Here is a 19,706-nt window from a genome sequence, read left to right as displayed (position 1 = left end):
TAAGAAAAAGAAATACAAATAGTTGCTTTTGAGGAGGGGGATGGGAGAGAAGATGGACAGTTGTGAAATTGTAATGTTAATTATGTTAATGTAATTATGAGTAATTACATTTCATGCAATGTAGTTATTTCATGAAAAGCACATTTGTGGTTTGTTCATGATGATTATTAATTTTTTTGGTTTGTTGAATAACAGTGACTTTTCCTTAAAAACAATTACTTTTCCTAGGGCATGGATTTCAGTGTTTTTAAAGAGGTCTTTGAGTCTTCCAGTATGGATTTCATTTTGTCTCATGCCGTGTACTGCAGGGATGTTCTGAAGCTGACGAAGGGACAGAGGGCAGTGATCAGCAATGGAAGGGTGAGGACTTGTTGAGTTAGGTCTGTAGTAGGCTTTACATCATGCTCCTGCAAGCTGGTAGGATAAACTCTCCCAACAGAGCCACTCACCTCTTAAAGATGATTACTACTTCACTAAGGATGTTTCTGTCCATTATTTACCCCCTGCCCCCCCCAAAAAAAAAGTGTTTTTACATAACTTTCCCCTTGTGGGGGCCTTCCTTCTGTTTGTCCTGTCCTACCATTGAGAGAATGTGTTGACTGTCAGAACAGAAATCATTACAGTCTTTGACACAGAAAGTAGGCTTTGTTACTGATATTTGGTGGACAGTTGTGAAAACTGCATTGCTACCTATTTAATTCAGATTGCTTACCTGTAAAAAATAATGTGAAATGTGTAAATCTGCCTGTGTCTGAGGAAATAATAAGTTAAACATATAACTGAATGATTCAGGCTTTTTATTTTTTCATTGATTTATTTAGACACATATCACTCTTATTCTTTAAGTCCCTTTGGCCTGTTCTGTAGCCTATGGCTAGCTTAGACTTGCCCTTAATTTCAGCCCTTGGCAGACTGCTTACAGCTCTGACTCCTGTTCTTCTTCATAGATCATTGGGCCACTGGAGGAAAGTGAGCTCTTTAATCAAGACGATTTCCACCTTCTAGAAAGTATCATCTTGAAAACTTCAGGACAAAAAATAAAATCTCACATTCAACAACTTCGGGTAGAAGAAGATGTGTAAGTTGGGTGTAGGAGAAATGAACTAGTTTCTATCATATATGTTATATATTAGATATTTCCTCATTGGTCAAAGTTCAAGTTATATATTGTCACATAAACTACTTATATAAGGGGTTTCATTTCCAGCTTTAAACTGCCATACTGCTCAAATTTTTGGTTATGATTCTGTTGGAAGAAGCTAATTTGTTTTATAGGCTCCTTTTTAAAGAACTAAATTCATTCTCAGTTTGTATTTTATCTTTTGGTTCTGGAAAGTTTCAGACGTAGGTAGAAGTAGAGGAGGGTAATTTATTTTTTACTTGAAGAGAAATTATCAATTATCTGAATGATAATTCAGTTTTATTTGGTTCAGTAGAGGAGAAGCAGGTTAAATGCATCTTTTCCTCTACTTACCAGGACAGAATACTCAATGTTTCTCTTACATACTCCAAAGGTGATAAGTTCAGTATTGTTGGTTTTTAAACTTTTCATTCTTTTAATGTTTTTATTAGCTCAAGTATCATAGTGGACTGTTTCTCTTGAAGGAAGAAAATAAATTGCTTAAGTGGACCATTATCTGATTTTTCTGCATTAAATATCACATGGATATGTAGTTGGAGTAGACTGCTTCTTTTTTTTTTTTTTTTTTGTCGGTCATGGGGCTTGAACTCTGGGCCTGGGCGCTGTCCCTCAGCTCTTCAGCTCAAGGCGAGCGCTCTACCACTTGAGTTACAGCGCCACTTCCGGTTTTCTGGTGGTTTATTGGAGATAGGAGTCTCACAGTCTCTCCTGCCCGGGCTGGCTTTGAACCGCGATCCTCAGATCTCAGCCTCCTGAGTAGCTAGGATTACAGGCGTGAGCCACCAGCGCCCGGCTTAGACTGCTTCATTTTTTGAGACCTTCTTATACCTTTTTCTATAGCTGCTTTTGTATTTATGTATCTGCCTAGAGTGCACAAGCCTTCCAGTTTCTTCATATCCTTACCAGCAGCTTTATTTCTTGTTTGTTTTTTTAAAAAGCCATACTCATAGGTATCAAGTTGTATCACCTTGTAGTTTTCTTTTCATTTTTGCAATGCTTAGTATGCCTTTTCACAGGCATATATCATATGTCTTTGGGAAAATATGTATTTGAAAGTATATATTTAAACCCTTTGCCTTTTTTTTTTTTGGTCCCAGTACTGGGGCTGGAACTCAAGGTCTGATTACCTGATTACTATCCCTTAGCTTTTTCACTCAAAGCTAGCCATCTCCCACTTGTAACAGCTTTATTTCCAGCTTTTTGGTGGTTAATTGCAGATTAGAGACTCACTGACTTTCCAGCCCCATTGAGCTTTGAACTTTGATCTCAGCTAGGAATATAGGCATATGAATAGCTAGGACTATAGGCATATGTCACCATGTCATGATAATGTACCATTACTGTGCAGTCTTATTAAAATTAGTGATTATACCACTGTATTATATGTGTTTGTTATATTCCATATTTATATTATATTTTATTTACTTACTTATTATGCCAATCTTAGTACTTGAAATCAGGGTCTGGGAGCTGTCCCTGAATTTTTTTGTTCAAGGTTAGTGCTCTATTATTTGAACCACAGTTCCACTTCCAGCTTTATGGTGGTTATTTAAGAGTCTCGTAGACTTTCTTGCCTGTGCTGTCCCTGAACCATAATCCTCAGATCTCAGCCTCCTGAATAGCTAGGATTCAAGCATGAGCTACCAGCACATGGCTTATAATATATTATTTATTTATTTTATTTTTTGGTCGGTTGTGGGGCTTGAACTCTGGGCTTGGGCGCTGTCCCCGCGCTCTTCAACTCAAGGTGAGCATTCTACCGCTTGAGCCACAGCACCACTTCTGGTTTTTTAGTGGTTTTATTGGAGATAAGAGTCTCATGGACTTTCCTGCCCGGTCTGGCTTTGAACCGTGATCCTCAGATCTCAGCTTCCTGAATAGCTAGGATTACAGGTGTGAGCCACTGTCACCCAGCTTTATAATATATTTTTAAGTAACAAAGTTTGCAACCAAATTATATAACCCTAGTTTTGTGTTTTTATATTATATATTATATATGTACAAATTTAAAAGTTGGGAATAATTATGAACTACAGTGTTATAACTTATTTCTTGATAATGATAATTATGGTAATTTGTTTCTTAGTATTTTTCCTCAACAATTTCTCAGTAACAGATTGCCCTAACAATCCTAAAAAGTAATAGCATTAGTGAAAAGAGGGTGCTGGAGATGTAAATAACACTAATATGTTTAGCCAGCACAGTATTTGTAAGAACCCTGCAAAGTAGATCTTTTCTACACTTTACATATAGAAAAATGAATAACATCTCCAAGATTATAAAGCCATTCACTACCAAATCAACCGTTCTCTCATGCCTGTTAGCATAAAGGAGTGTGCTTCTGGCTTTTGGCACTTGAGCTGTTGATAACTGCTATTAATGGCAAAACCTTATTAAAAAGATACTAAGCTGTTATAACCCCATCTTTCAGGGCAAGTGACTTGGTAATGAAGGTGGATGCTCTCCTGTCAGCTCAACCCAAAGGAGATGCAAGGATTGAATACCAGTTTTTTGAAGACAGCTACAGGTATAGAATTCATGTTGAATTTGTGTATGCTCCTGAATATTAACTCTCTTGTTGGTTGTGGGGCTTGAACTCAGCCTGGGCACTGTCCCTGAGCTCTTCAGCTGAAGACAAGTGCTCTACCACTTGAGCCACAATGCTACTTCTGGTTCTCTGGTGGTTAATTGGAGATAAGAATCTCACACTTTCCTGCCCGGGCTGGCTTTGAACCATGAACCTCAGATCTCTGCCTCCTGAGTAGCTAAGATTACAGGCATGAGCCATTGGTGCCCGCCTTGGCTTGTTCTGGGTCTTCCTAACTATTTTACCTGGGTTGCCTCAAGCCTCCATCCTTCTTTGCTTCCCAAGCCAGTTTGTTTGGCAACTCCCTTTCCTGTCCGGTCTGGCTTTGAACCGCAATCCTCAGATCTCAGCCTCCTGAGTAGCTAGGATTACAGGCTGAGCCACTGGTGCCCGGCTAACTCTTACATTCACTAGGTGGAATGCTGTATTTGCCTTATTGCTTAATATATGTGTGTATAGATAATACATGTAGTCTTTATGTGTTGCATAAACACACATGCACTGAAACCATTTTCTCTACCACTTGAACGAAAGCATATTTCAGGCAAAATATAACATGATAATATGTTTCCAGCAGGCCCAATGATTGGGGTGTTTTTTAACTTAAAAAAAAAATATATATGTAGTTATACAAAGGAATTGCCATCCATCAGAGCAGTTTTTGATATACTACCTCTTGATCAATGTCAATCCTTCTAACATTCTTACCCACCCCTCCCACCCACTCCTTCCCTCACTGTTCTTAATTTTTAGGTTATATATTGAATTTTTTTTTGCCATTTAACAAAGCAGTGTATGTATAAAATGCATCTTGATTTGTCATCCCTTCAACATCATCACCCCCTTCGACCCACCTCTTCACTTTTTCTCAATTCTGTCTGTTTTCTTGTCTGCATTCTACTCCCTTCCCCCATTAATTTTTCTGCCCTTCTCTCCTTGGTCCCCCACCTCTTGCAAGTGCCATTTCCTGTCACTTAATTTGTTGGGCTTTGACTTAGTAGTTCTAAAGAATTACACTATTTGCACTCTCAATAGAGTCTAATATACTTCTGCTTATTTGTGTATAACTGCTTGGCTACTACTCAGTGTTTACTTATAGTTTTGTGTGTGTGTGTGTGTGTGTGTGTTGTTGTTGTTGTTGTTGTTGTTGTTGTTTCAGTCCTGGGGTTGAACTCAGAGCCTGGATGCTGTCCTTGAGCCTCTGTGCTGAAGGCCAGCACTCTACCACTTGAGCCACAGTGCCACTTCTGCCTTTTTCTATGTATATGGTACTGAAGAATCGAACCCAGGGCTTCATGCATGCTAGGCAAGACTCTACCACTAAGCCACATTCTCAACCCCTTACTTATAGTTTTACAGGCACATTCTAGCACTCACAAATGAGGGAAACCATACAATCTGTTTCTCTGGGTCTGGCTTACTTAATATAATTTTTTCAAAGTCTTCCCATTTCCTTATGAATGGTACATTATCATTTTTTCTAATGGATGAGTAGAATTCCATTGTGTATATACCACATACACCACATTTTCTTGATACATTCTTCCAAATGGTATTTATTTTTTGGGCTAGTCCTGGGGCTTGAACTCAGTGCCTGGATGCTGTCCCTAAACTTCGTGCTAAAGGTTAAAGTTATACCGCTGGAGCCACAGCTTCTTCCAACTTTTTGATGGTTAATTGGAGATTAAAGTCTCAAGGACTTTCTTTGCTGGTCTGGCTTCAAATCATGATACTGAGATCTCAGCCTCCTGAGTAGCTAGGATTACAAACATAAGCCACTGGTTGCCCTGTCCCCAATATATATAGATATATAATTTTTTTTTTTTTTTTGGTCAGTTGTGGGTCTTGAACTCAGGGTCTAGGTACTGTCTCTGTGCTTGTTTGCTCAAGGCTAGTACTCTACCACTTTGAGCCATAGCTCTACTTCTGGTTTTAAAGTGGTTAATTGGAGGTAAGAGTCTCATAGGGACTTTCCTGTTTGGACTGACTTTGTACTGTGATTCTTAGATCTCAGCCTCCTGAGTAACTAGGATTATAGGTGCGAACCACCACTGGTGCTTGGTCCCAAATGGTTTTTAAGAAGAACTTTATGCGGTTACCTGGCAAGTCTCTCCCTCTCTCTCTTCCTCTCTTTTCCTGCCCCCAGGTGCTAGTGATTGAGCCCAGATGCTATACATGCTAGGAAAGTATTTCACCACTGAGCCATCATTACCATCGTTTCTAATAATTTATGTCATATGTGACTCCTGGCTAACCCCTCTTGGATTTTGCTACCAGCACCAAGGTTGTACCCTTGCAGCACCCATTTTCTCTATTCTTCCACTTCTAGGAAGTTGATGGCCAAAACAGTGGTCCTGAGCTATAATCCATGTCTGATTTTAGGCCACTCTTTTCTCCCCTTGCCTCCATGACTTTTATATCATTAAAATTCCCTAATTACTTGTTCTATGATGATGGAGAAATTCCTACTGGGATGATGTTAGTACAATGAATGTTTGCCATATTTAAAACAGAAGGTTCTCATTTTACTAGGAATAAAAGTGACAGAACCATCAGTTCTATTACACCCTTACCTTCATAATGTATTCCATGGATCAGCAGAATATCATTTGTGAGCTTGTTTGAAGTGTAGTCTTTTTTGGGGGGGAGGGGAGTCAGTCATAGGGCCTAAACTCTGGGCTTGGGTGCTGTTCCTCAGCTCTTCAGCTGTAGACTAGTGCTCTAGCACTTGAGCCTCAGCCCCACGTCTGGCTTTTTCTGCTTATGTGGTGCTGAGGAATCGAACCCAGGGCCTTATGAGTGCAAGGCAAGTACTCTACCACTGAGCCACCTTCCCAGTCCCTGAACTGTAGTCTTTGACCTTATACCTGACCTATTGAATCAGTGTCTATATCTTAACAAGATCCCCCTTGGTGATTTCTGTGAACATAACGTTGGTGAAGCACAGTATCTCAATTTTGATATTTGCTTTACTAATCCTAGGTACAAGTATATAATCTTCAAGTTTTGTTCCCATGTCACTTTTGACTTTATTCTGGACTTTTACCAATATAGCACGTATATTCAGACACTGTAGTGCTATTGTTCCCATTTCTACACCAGTATTCCTTTTTTTTTAAATTTTATTAATTTTTAGTTCTGAAATTTGAACACAGGACTTTGTGCATGCTTGCCAAACATTCATTTTTGTTTTTGTTTTTGGTCTGGTCGTGGGGCCTGAACTCTGGGCCTGGGCTCTGTCCCTCAGCTCTTCAGCTCAAGGCCAGCATTCTACCACTTGAGCCACAGCGCCACTTCCGGCTTTTTTCTTTTTGCTTATGTGGTGCTGAGGAATTGAACCCAAGGCCTCATGCATGCAAGGCAAGCGCTCTACCACTGAGCCACCTTCCCAGCTTGGTTTTTGTTTTTTTGTTTTTTGTTTTTTGTTTTTTTTAATCCGGTCATGGAGCCTGAACTCTGGGCCTGGGCGCTGTCCCTCAGCTCTTCAGCTCAAGGCTAGTGCTCTACCACTTGAGCCACAGCGCCACTTCCGGCTTTTTTCATTTTGCTTATGTGGTGTTGAGGAATCGAACCCAGGGCCTCAGGCATGCAAGGCAAGCGCTCTAATACCGAGCCACCTTGCCAGCCCCTTTTTCTTGGTTTTGTCTTGCCTCTTGTTGTTGATTGTGGAAGTAGCTGAAGGCCTCACATGGTCAGTATCTGGACACCCTTCTTGTTGATCTCTTAGAGCAGTGTGCTTATAGGGACATGACAAACCACAGGGAACTGTCCAAGCCTGGTATAGACTGGCTGACCAGTATGTGGTCTGTTTGTTCCCTTTTTGAGAGTTGTTTTGTTTGTTTGTTTGTTTGTTTTGTCGGTCCTGGGGCTTGAACTCTGGGCCTGAGCCCTGTCCCTCAGCTCTTCAGCTCAAGGTGAGCGCTCTACCACTTGAGCTACAGCGCCACTTCCAGTTTTCTGGTGGTTTATTGGAGATAGGAGTCTCACGGTCTCTCCTGCCCGGGCTGGCTTTGAACCGCGATCCTCAGATCTCAGCCTCCTGAGTAGCTAGGATTACAGGCGTGAGCCACCAGCGCCCGGCGAGAGTTGTTTATACAGTACTTTTTGCTAATGATTTTTCTCCCATAATCCTAGAATAGCTGAGACCCTGTATACAAATGAATGAATGAGTCAATGAATGAATCAATGATTAAAAAAAAAAACACCAAAGTATATATAAGTGTTGACAATAACATGGTGGAATTTATTTTTTGATCTTGTAAATTTAGTTTTTCAGGAAAGGAAGTTGACAAAACATATTAGCCACACAAATACCTGTATCCTGTCACTCTGTATGTCTGGTACTTAGCCTCTAAGGAAATTTATGTATTTGGAAAAAGCTGGATCTATAAATTATTTATAGGTTAAAAGAACAGCTTGAGCTAAGTGTTGGTGGTTCAGATCTGTAATCCTAGCTATTGAAGAGGCTGAGATCTGAGGATCATGGTTTCAAGCTGGCCTGGGCAGGCAGGAAAGTTGTGATACTCTTTTCTCCAATAAACTATTCAGAAAAAGCTGGAAGTGGCTCTGTGGCTCACGTGATAAAGTACTAACCTTTAGCAAAAAAATTTAAAGACAGTGCCCAGGTCCTGAGTTCAAGCCCCAGGACCTGGACAAAGAAAAAAAAAAGGCAAAGGTCATGGCACATTCTCTTTAGGATGATTTATTTGTAACATCTTGAGACAATCAACTTTATGTTGAAGTGGTGGGGGAAAGGAGAAAATTGTTTTAAAGTTGCAAGTGTTCTGTAGGTGCAAGTAATTTTTTTTTTTTTGGTCGGTCCTGGGGCTTGAACTCTGGGCCTGGGCACTGTCCCTCAGCTCTTCAGCTCAAGGCAAGCACTCTACCACTTGAGCCATAGCGTCACTTCTGGTTTTCTGAGTGGTTTATTTGAGGTAAGAGTCTCACAGACTTTCCTGCCTGGGCTGGCTTTTAACCATGATCCTCAGATCCCGCCTCCTGAGTAGTTAAGATTACAGGCATGAGCCACTGGCACCTGGTGCAGGTAATCTTTATATGGGCCTCTAATAAGAATGACGAAAAACAAAGTAATTGAGGTTATGAGATTTTGTGATTATATTTTGTTTGTTTTTTGTTGTTGTTGTTGTTCACATTTTTCTGAACTAATAGATTCCTTTCAGTTTTTTTTTTTTTTTTTTTTTTTTGGGTCCAGTCGTGGGGCCTGAACTCTGGGCCTGGGCGCTGTCCCTCAGCTCTTCAGCTCAAGGCTAGCGCTCTACCACTTGAGCCACAGCGCCACTTCCGGCTTTTTTGTTTTTGCTTATGTGGTGCTGAGGAATCGAACTCAGGGCCTCAGGCCTGCAAGGCAAGCGCTCTACCACTGAGCCACCTTCCCAGCCCTAGATTCCTTTCAGTTTTAATTAATTTGCTTGCTTGCTTCATTAAGTTACTCACTGTAGTGTTAGGGACTCAACCCAAAGCCTCAAGCATGCTAAGCATCTAGCTATGCAGCTATATAGTTTGAGCTATATCCTCAGAACTTTTCAGTTTTATTAGCACTTATTACTTTTCCAGAATAATGACATTACTTTTACAGAATAATTATGACATTTTCATATACATATATGGTGTACCTCAATTGTGATCATCTCTTTCCTATTACTGTTCTCTCCACCACAAAAACCTTATCATGATTTTTTTTTTTGGTCCAAGACTGAGACTCAAACTTGGTACCTGAAGCTTTTTCTCATTACCTCGTGCTGTACCAACTAAGCCATGCCTCTAACCTCATCTTTTTCATATGTAAGGTAATGAGTACACATTTCCTTTCGAACAGTGTTACCCCCCTCCCTTGTTTTCTCCTGTTTAAACTAGTTTTTATTATATTGTTTATTTTGCGGGGGGTCCGGTCGTGGGGCCTGAACTCTGGGCCTGGGCGTTGTCCCTCAGCTCTTCAGCTCAAGGCTAGTGCTCTACCACTTGAGCCACAGCACCACTTCCAGCTTTTTTCTTTTTGCTTATGTGGTGCTGAGGAATTGAACCCAGGGCCTCATGCATGCAAGGCAAGCACTCTACCACTGAGCCACCTTCCCAGCCCCTTAAACTAGTTTTTACATATGAGAAAAGACATTTGTCTTTCTAAGTCTGGCTTATTTCATTTAACATGTTAGTTTCCAGTTTTATCCATTTTATTGTAAATGACAAAATTTCTTTCTTATGACTGAATAATACTACATTGTATATAGATAATGTGTATGTATGTGGGTGTATAGGTAGATAAGTGTGTGTATGTATATACGTACATACACACATGCATACACACATAAATATATTACATCTTCTCTAACCATTTATCTTTGATGGGCACCTAGATTGATTCCATGACTTTACTATTGTGAGTAGTGCTGCAGTAAACATTTGTGTGCAGGTATCTCTATTATATACTGACGTTGATTCCTTCAGGCGTATTCTCAATACAGGTGTAATAGCATCTCAGAACTTTTTTTTTTAATGATATATTTGTTCTCCCATCATCCCCTTCTTTCCTTGAAATAAAAGAACTTATATCAGGCATGGTGATATAGATATCTTTTCAGCACTTGGAATGTGGAAGTAGGACGAGTGTAAAGTTGAGGCCAGCCTCATCTATATATTAACCAGGTCTTTATATAGCAAGACTCTGTCTCAAAAAACAATAAATTAGGAAAATACTCAATTTGGTTAAATGTAACTTCAAGCTAATTTTCTCTATTTCTTTTGTTTTTTTAGCTGCTGTTACCTTTTTCACTTTGCTCATGGGTGGTACTCTAACACTTGAATCACACCTCCACATTAGCTTTTTGCTGGTTAATTGGAGATGAGAGTTTCTCAGATTTGTCTATCTGTTGTGTTTTTGAATCCCAATTCTTAGATCTCAGCCCCCTGAATAGCTAGGATTATAGGTTTTAGCCACCTGTAGGGCTTGGTTTTCTGACAAAAAATTTTCAGTGTATTTTGAGCAAGTCAGTTATCAATGTTTTATGATCTTTGTAAACTTAATCATAACTTGTCATCTCGAAGCCCAAGTTTTTTAGATCTGAAGTTTTTTGAAATGTTAAGAGACCTGGAGGTCTGATAGGTTATTTGAACCAAAGATTCACCATACTTAACCTTAATTTCCTGTGCCCTCCACATTAATGTTTTATTCTTTTTGTCTTCATAGCGCAATTAAGCTGAGACCCAAGGAAGGAGAAACATACTTTGATGTTGTGGCTGTCATTGACCCTGTCACCAGAGAAGCACAGAGACTTGCCCCATTGCTCTTGGTAGGGACTGCTTCAGAGGCAGTTCACACTGCCATGTGTCCTGTGATTTCCTTTATGCTCTATTTGTATCATATTCACCTTCTAGAGGCATTGGGAAATGCTGCAGGACATTTGGTGCAGAGCCATAAAGACTGACAATGGCTCTAAAACCAACTTCCTAACTTTAGCAAGTTGATTGAGTTTTGCTGGCTACTTTATGTAAGTTAAAAAAATGATTGACATGAGTTAATTTATACTGCATTATATGTTATAAGGATAGAAGTTAAAAAGGGTAAAAGTTTAATTCTAATTTTACTTTCCTTTTTTATAACTATCATGGACTTTTACTGTAGCATGTCTTTTAGTTTTGTTATAAGATATAATTTCTGCTGGGCACAGTGGCTCACACCTGTAATCCTTGCTACCTAGGAGGCTGAGATCTGAGAGTAGCAGTTGTAAACCAGCCTTGGCAGGAAAGTCCCCATGAGACTCTTATCTCTAATTAACCACTCAAAAACTGGAAGTGGTGCTAAGGCATAACGTGGTAGAGTACTAGCCTTGAGCAAAAGAGCTCAGGGACAGTGCACAGGCACTGAGTACAAGCCCCATGACTGACAAAAAGAAAAAAAAAAAACGATAATCTTATGTCCATTTACAAGAACTCTAACCAAAACAGTCACTCGGTTAAGTCTGTGTTAGCAATTGAGCCCAGTGCTTTGTACATTCTAAGCAGGGGCTATACCACTGAGCTTCGTTTTTCCTCCTGGTTTGAGGTTTTTTTTTTTTGTTAGAGATTTGTTTTTGTTTTTGTTATTTTGGGAGAGCATCTCATTGTGTAGCCAATGCTTACCTTGCACTCAATAGTCCTCCTGCTTCAGCCTCCTAAATGCTAGGGTTACACATATGTACCACCTAATGTGACTCTAGTTGCATTTATTTTTTATTTTTGGTGGTAGCAGGGGTTGAACTTGGGGACCCGTGCTTGCTAGACAGGTGCTATTCCACTTTTTTTTTTTTTCCTGGTCGGTCATGGGGCTTGAACTCTGGGCTTGGGCGCTGTCCCTGAGCTCTTCAGCTCCAGGTGAGCGCTCTACCACTTGAGCCACAGCGCCACTTCCGGTTTTCTAGTGGTTTATTGGAGATAAGACTTTCAGGAACTTTCCTGCCCAGGCTAGCTTTGAACCGAGATCCTCAGATCTCAGTCTCCTGAGTAGCTAGGATTACAGGCATGAGCCACTGGTGCCCGGCTAGTGCTTATCCCACTTGAGCCAGGCCCCAATGCCTTTTTGCTTTAGCTATTTCTGGGGTAGTCTCACATTTATGCCTATGCTGATGCATATCTCAATTCTGTTTATACTCTCCATATAACTGGGATGACAGGCACACATCACTACTTTCCAGCTATTGGTATCTGCTTCCCAAATAGGATTATAAACATGAGCTACCATGCCAATTATAGCTGAGTTTCTTTTTTTTAAGGAGACATTTTACTAATATATATGATCTAACCTTTTTTGTGTTTGTAGTGATGTTTTAACAGACTTTTATTTATGAATTATAACAGTGAGTTCTTAAATATTCTATGTATAGATATTCATCATTTATCTTCCTACAAACTCTATATTAACCTGTCTTTATGTGAGAAGTATTTATCTTCACTAGTCTACTTCCCCCATAGCCTCCTCTCCTGCCTTGTTTTTGCCACACCATTAATTTTGCTAGTATCCACTTAGTGACAGTTACTATCTTTATATTGTTTCTTGAGATAATGAACATTCTTTCTCTTATTCAGTATCAAATAGTATACTTTTGAAGAGAAAATTTGAATGATTTTTCATCTGGTTTGTTCTTTTAGGTTTTGACTCAGCTGATAAACATGAATCTAAGAGTATTTATGAACTGCCAATCTAAACTTTCGGACATGCCTTTAAAAAGGTAAAGCATATATTGTATCTAAGAAAACAATTTTTTAAAATGGCATCTAATCCAAAAGCTAGTACTGATGATAATGAATTAAGTGAATGTTACTCTAATCAGCTTAACAAACATTGTGTGGACACAGGAGCATCTAGGTGGAATCAACCTAGGCTACTTACATGTATACTTTCCATTAAAAAAAAAACCCAAACAGTGGTTATTTCAAGTTGCAATATGTATGTTAGAGGAAGATAGCTTATGCTCATTAACATGATCTTACAAAAGTGCATAGGCCTAGCTAAACTTGGGAATGGATCCTTCATGGCAGAAGTAGCAGAGTAATAATAATAGAGGTAGTATAGGGTAGCACAGATGGCTATGATCAGTTCCTCACTTGTAGGTTTGCTGTGTCCTGTCAGTTATACTAAATAAATTTGCAAGTGACCAATGAGATTTCAGTGCCTACTATTATCCTGTTTGAAGAAATGTTTACATTATTATATGCAGTGTTTTCAGGGCTAGCCTGAGAGCCAAGTCATTATTTAGGATTTAGATTTTTGAGAGACAGATGAATTCCCAAAGGAAAAAGTGCTCAGGAAGTGCTTGTGACCCCAACAGCAGACATCTCATTCTGGTATCCTACCCTTCTCCCTTCTCTTTCATCTGCATTAGCACTGGGAGGCATCACTAGGCCAGAAGATGATCTTGTGAACTCCTTTTTCAGTCTAGGAGGATATCCCTCCAAGCCCAGTTTGTTGCTCACCTATATGGATGCTTATAAACTCAAGGACAGTAATTTTGTGGAAAGATAAAAATTGTATACTTCTCCTTTTGTTTCAGCTTTTACCGTTATGTCTTAGAACCAGAGATTTCTTTCACCTCAGACAATAAGTTTGCTAAGGGTCCAATAGCAAAATTTTTGGATATGCCACAATCTCCATTGTTCACTCTGAATTTGAACACACCTGAAAGTTGGATGGTAGAATCTGTCAGAACACCGTATGATCTTGATAATATTTATTTAGAAGAGGTAAGAATGTCATTCCAGTACCTAATTATTGGTAGAAAACCAATTTATGTTGTGATGTTAGCTGATTCTGAACATCATTGTTCAGGTATATATTACATCTTTATTCATACCCAATAAAGAGGATTTGACATATTGACAGGACTCTGCAGCTGTCATAGGGATCTAATTTAGTCCTTTATCACCATAAGATGCAGCTCCATCCTCATTAGTAATCACTCTCCATTATACACGTTCTAATCTGCTTTCTGTCTCTGTAGTTTGGCCTATTGTGGTATTATATGTAGTAGATAGAATCATAGTTTTTTTTTTTTTTTTTTTTTTGTCGGTTGTGGGGCCTGAACTCTGGGCCTGGGCGCTGTCACTCAGCTCTTCAGCTCAAGGCTGGTGCTCTACCACTTGAGCCACAGCACCACTTCTGGTTCCTAAGCTTTTTCTGCTTATGTGGTGATGAGGAATCAAACCCAGGGCCTCATGTATGCAAGGCAAGCACTCTACTACTGAGCCACCTTCCCAGCCCAGAGTCATAGTCTTTAGTGACTGGTTTCTTTTTCTTTCTTTCTTTTTTTTTTATTGTGAAAATACTGTACAGAGGGGTTACAATTACATGGGCAAGATAGTGAGTACATTTCTTATCAAGCATTGTAGCCTCTTCCTTTGTTTACCCTTCCCATCCTTTCCCATCCTCCCTCCCCCCAACCAAAACCTCCCCCCCCCCCCGGTTTCTTTTTCTTAACAAATTGTTTTTCAAGGTTGATCCCTGTTGAAGTATATGTCAGTATTTCATTCTTACTTGTTGCCAGTTAATATTCCATTGTATTGCAACTCTGGACCTTTTATGGGTCTGCTAATGAGTGGATATTCAGGTTGTTTCCATTTTGTGGCAATTCTGAGGAATGTTGTTGTGGATGTTGTTTTCAAATTTTCATACTGATCTGTTGCTATAGGATGATATCTATTTATTTAGGTCCTTAATTTTTCTCAACAATATGAAAGTGTTATCCCACCTGTACTTTTAGACTAATCTATTGCCTCTTTCAACCCAGTGTTTATGATCACATGCAGCCATTAACCACTATTTTAGTCAAGAGAGAAAATCCTATCATTCTCAAAAAGTTGGGTCTTTTTTTTTTTTTTTTTTTTTTTTGTCGGTCATGGGGCTTGAACTCTGGGCTTGGGCTCTGTCTCTCAGCTCTTCAGCTCAGGGCAAGTGCTCTACCAGTGCACCACTTCCAGTTTTCTAGTCGTTTATTGGAGATAGGAGTCTCACAGTCTTTCCTGCCCAGGCTGGCTTTGAACCGCGATCCTCAGATCTCAGCCTCCTGAGTAGCTAGGATTATAGGCATGAGCCACCATCCCCCGGCTCAAAAAGTTTTTTGAAGCTCTTTTCAAGCCATCTCCTCACCCGACCACAGTCAATGAGTTGTCTATTATTACAGTTTTAACCTTTTCTTTAATTCCCTAAAATATAATCAGATAGTATGTAAGCCCTTTTTGTCTGCTTCATTCACTTGGAATAATGTATTTTGAATTCTATCCATGTGTCTTGAAGTGATTTAATGTTGCTCTTGCAGGTGGACAACATAGTAGCTGCTGAGTATGAGCTCGAGTACTTATTATTGGAAGGTCATTGCTATGACATCACCACAGGCCAGCCTCCACGTGGACTGCAGTTTACATTAGGGACGTCAGCCAACCCTGTCATCGTGGACACAATTGTCATGGCCAACTTGGTAAATAACCAGTTCATTACATGCTGATACCACAGACATACTAATTTGGGCACAAAAATTTATGGTGGAGTAATTAGTATTCTGAACCACAATTGAAATTAAAATTAATAATTTAATTTGGTCAATATAAAAACCATTTGTTTGGTTCAACATGGAGATTGAAATTATACAACAACTTAAATGACAAAATGTGCTGAGGCACTCTGCCATAAAGATGTTGTTTTTGCATTGCCTTGGTTATTTAATCATCTTATTTAAATTATCAGATGCAATGCCCCGGATTCAATTCCAGCACTACCTCAAAAATGGGATCAGAGACATTAAAAAAAAAAAACAACCCTTGCATTGCATCTTCAGAATGTAACTATCCTTCAGAGATTTTAAAGAGAGAACTAAAATTTGATTCTCCTTCATGTCCTAGGGCTACTTTCAGCTAAAAGCCAACCCAGGAGCTTGGATCCTCAGACTAAGGAAAGGACGCTCAGAAGATATTTATAGAATCTACAGGTAGGATTAAGTGATGCAGGTGTATTATTTTTCCAAAGTACTTTCCAGTGAGAATCAAATCTAACTGAATGCTACCTAGCATTTTCTTTTTTTGGTCAGTCATGGAGCTTGAACTCTGGGCCTGTTCCTAAGCTCTTCAGCTCAAGGCAATGCTCTACCAGTTGAGCCACAGCACCACTTCCCTACCTGGCATTTTCTTGGGCACCATACATTTACTTTATAGTCTGTGTGATAAAATGGAGTTTTCCATGAAAGTAAATATGGAAGAACTATTAGGGCTGAGTGGATGACAAGATACACACATAGTGATATATACAGTCAGGTTTTAGTCTGCAGTGATTCCTTTATGTCAATATTATCACTATAAAGCCGATGAGAAAAACAGTCATTTTCAAAAAGTAGAAAAGAAATAAAGAACAACTATACTTCCTTATACTGACCCTGAGCAATGTGCAGACTTACCATATGCATGAACTTTGGCCAACTCTTGCTTTCAGTACTGATCTTTCTTAGGCTCTTGTGGTTTAGAAGTACTCTTAGAAGCTATCAGTGGCCAGATTTTTGTCTTGAAGATTTACTACTCTTACTAATTATTAGTCAAAGTACACACTGCCTTTAAGGTTTGGTTTAAATTCTACATATCATAGTTTAAGTTAGTCTTGAGCTATGTGAAAAGACTTTCTGCCAATTAAGGCAATGATTTTCTTTTTTCTTTTACTTTTTTTTTTTTTTTGTCTGTCATGGGCCTTGAACTCTGGCCCTGAGCTCTGTCCCTCAGCTCTTCAGCTTAAGGCTAGCACTCTACCACTTGAGCTACAGCACCACTTCCAGTTTTCTGGTAGTTTATTGGAGATAAGAGTTTCACGGACTTTCCTGCCCCGGGCTGGCTTTGAACTGTGATCCTCAGATCTCAGCCTCCTGAGTAGCTAGGATTTACAGGCTTGAGCCACTGGCGTCTGGCTAAGGCAATGATTTTCATTAGAAAAATTCCACCCTTGAGTCTATTTGCCTTGGCTCAGTACTGTTTTATCCAATATACATGAAAGCGATATGGATTAGTATTTGTCATCTCTCTTCCCCCCCCCCCCCCCCACTTTTTTTGGTGGCAGTACTGGTGTTTGAACTCTGGGCCTAGGTGCCTGAGTGCTGCCCCCCTTAGCTTTTTAGCTTAGGGTTGGCACTCTACTATTTGAGCTACAGCTCTACTTCTGCCTTTTGGTTCTTAATTGGAGATAAGAGTTTCACAGATTCTTCTGCCGAATTCAAACTGCAATCCTCAGATCTCAGCCTCCTGGGTAGCTAGGATTAGGGGCATGAGTCATCAATACCCACTTCCTTTCTTTCCTTACTTTTTTTTTTTTAATATTTTTATTAGCATATATTTGCTCTATTGGAGGTGGTGGTGTTCATTATGACATTTCCATACATGTATACAATGTATTTCAATCAATCTCACTTCCCTCTATTACTCTTCCTTCCCGTCTAATTAAAAAGTCCATGTTTAGTTTTTGTTTTTTGTTTTTTGTTTTGGTGAAAATACTGTACAAAGGGGTTACAATTACATGGGCAAGATAATGAGTACATTTCTTATCAAGCATTGTAGCCTCCTTTGTTACCCCTTCCCATCCCTTCCCATCCTCCCCCCCCCCCCCGGCGCCCCCCCCCCCAGTTGTAAAGTTCGTTTTTGACATAACAACTTGTACATCTCATTGTTGCAGTGGGTCTACCTGTATCCCTATTTAAACGATTTGTTTTTCCCCTTCCCCTCCACAAATTATACTGACATCAAATACAGTGAAAACGGGTTATACCATGGGGGAGGGACATACAAAGCAACAAAGAAATCATCTTATAAATATGTTAGAAACAATCGTAAGAAAGAAAAAAAACATTTGAACTCTTATCTTGGGGTTCATGTCACCTAACATCACCTTATCTGACCTTTTCTGCTTGACTCAGACATATACTAGTTACTGCAAATAAGGGAAACCATGGGACCTATATTTCTTTGGGCCTGGCTTACTTCACTTAATATAATTTTTTCCAAGCCTTTCCATTTCCTAACAAATGGGGCAATGTCATTCTTTCTGATGGAGACATAGAATTCCATTGTGTATATATACCATGTTTAGTTTTGACTGAAGTATAATTACAAGGCTCACCCTACCTATAACAAGTTAATATTTTTCAGCTCCTTCCTTTCTTTTTGATATGGGGTCTTGCTTTGTTGTCAAGCTAACCTTGAACTGTCAGGCTCAAGTGGTCTTCCTGCTTTAGCTTCCTGAGTAGCTAGGATTACATAGGCATATGGCAGTATGCCCAGTTTAATGTGTTTAATAGCTTTCTTATAAATATATTTTTTACCAAATATGTTTTCACCAGGTATAGTTTTACAGAATTTGAATAATGTTTTCAAACTCTATCCATTCTGCTATGCTTTTGCTTGTTTTCCTCCACCTCTAGGGCTATGGTGCATTCCTCTCTTTCTGACTATCTAGGGTTCCCATCCTCATTGTCTTCCTATATGAGTATTTCCTGTCTCTGAAGTGCTTCATACTTCAAGTTTCTCCCCTGCCAAAACTCTACTTTTGCTCAAGTACCCTACTCTCTGTGAATGACAGGAAGTAGTGGTTTCTGAACCTTGAAATTTGCTGACTAGAAAACTAGTAGGAAAGCATTATTTAAAATTTTTTTCAGCAAATATTTCCCTGTAAATAAAACTGATTATAGTTCATCCTACCAGAGGTACCAAGTTTAGTCCAAAGCCATGACTTGGCTGATTGTATTCTTTCAGAAGGAAAGAATAAGTTTTTGGTTTTTGGTTTTTTTTTTTGGTCTGGTCATGAACTCTCGGCCTGGGCACTGCCCCTCAGCTCTTCAGCTCAAGGCGAGTGCTCTACCACTTGAGCCACAGCTCCACTTCCAGCTTTTTTTTTTCTGCTTATGTGGTGCTGAAGAATCGAACCCAGGGCCTCATGCATGCAAGGCAAGTGCTCTACCACTGAGCCACCTTCCCAGCCCAAGAATAAATTTCTTTACAGAACTATTCCAATTAAGTGAAGCCAGTTCTTTGGCTTAGAGTGGTGCATATCATTTCCCACTCCTTTTTTCAAGGCACTGTATGTGGCTTAGGTCTACAAACATATTTGTTCAGTTCCCATCACATACTTGTCTTGCCTGGGGGCCTTTTACTCTGGTAGGTAATCTGAAGAGAGGATTTGTGAAAGAAGTATTGTGTATAGAGATGTTTCTACAAGTGTTTTTATTGTTTTCTTTTAGGTTGTAAAAAAATGGTTTTGCAAAGCTCTTTCCTTTATCACCAATATATCAGATTGTAATTGACCATTTAGTGCCCTTTAAGAATTGTGATTTAGTGCTGAAGGTGGTAGAATGCTTTCCTTGCATGCATGAGGCCCTGGGTTTGATTCCTCAGCACCACATAAGCAGTAAAAGCTGGAAGTGGCACTGTGGCACAAGTGGTAGAGCACTAGCTTTGAGCTGAAGAGCTGAG

At 39.5% G+C, this 19,706-nt stretch overlaps 1 protein-coding gene across 2 annotated transcripts in view; it reads left to right on the top strand.

Moving 5' to 3' along the window:
- Nucleotides 1-19,706, top strand: part of Uggt1 (UDP-glucose glycoprotein glucosyltransferase 1) — a 158,195-nt gene that overhangs the window by 121,425 nt on the left and 17,064 nt on the right. For both annotated transcript variants that reach the window (XM_069989476.1, XM_069989475.1), the window contains exons 24-31: nt 229-360; nt 948-1,078; nt 3,573-3,668; nt 10,930-11,032; nt 12,867-12,946; nt 13,769-13,958; nt 15,530-15,688; nt 16,110-16,195. In XM_069989476.1, the coding sequence (XP_069845577.1) occupies nt 229-360; nt 948-1,078; nt 3,573-3,668; nt 10,930-11,032; nt 12,867-12,946; nt 13,769-13,958; nt 15,530-15,688; nt 16,110-16,195 (977 nt within the window). The remainder of the gene's footprint in view (nt 1-228; nt 361-947; nt 1,079-3,572; nt 3,669-10,929; nt 11,033-12,866; nt 12,947-13,768; nt 13,959-15,529; nt 15,689-16,109; nt 16,196-19,706) is intronic.

This window comes from Dipodomys merriami, unplaced genomic scaffold (assembly GCF_024711535.1).
Source record: "Dipodomys merriami isolate MVZ:Mamm:240054 unplaced genomic scaffold, mDipMer1.0.p SCAF_38, whole genome shotgun sequence".
In the NCBI taxonomy this organism is placed as follows: Eukaryota; Metazoa; Chordata; class Mammalia; order Rodentia; family Heteromyidae; genus Dipodomys; species Dipodomys merriami.
Note: the sequence above shows the minus strand (reverse complement) of the source record. Positions and strands in the feature narration are given on the sequence as shown.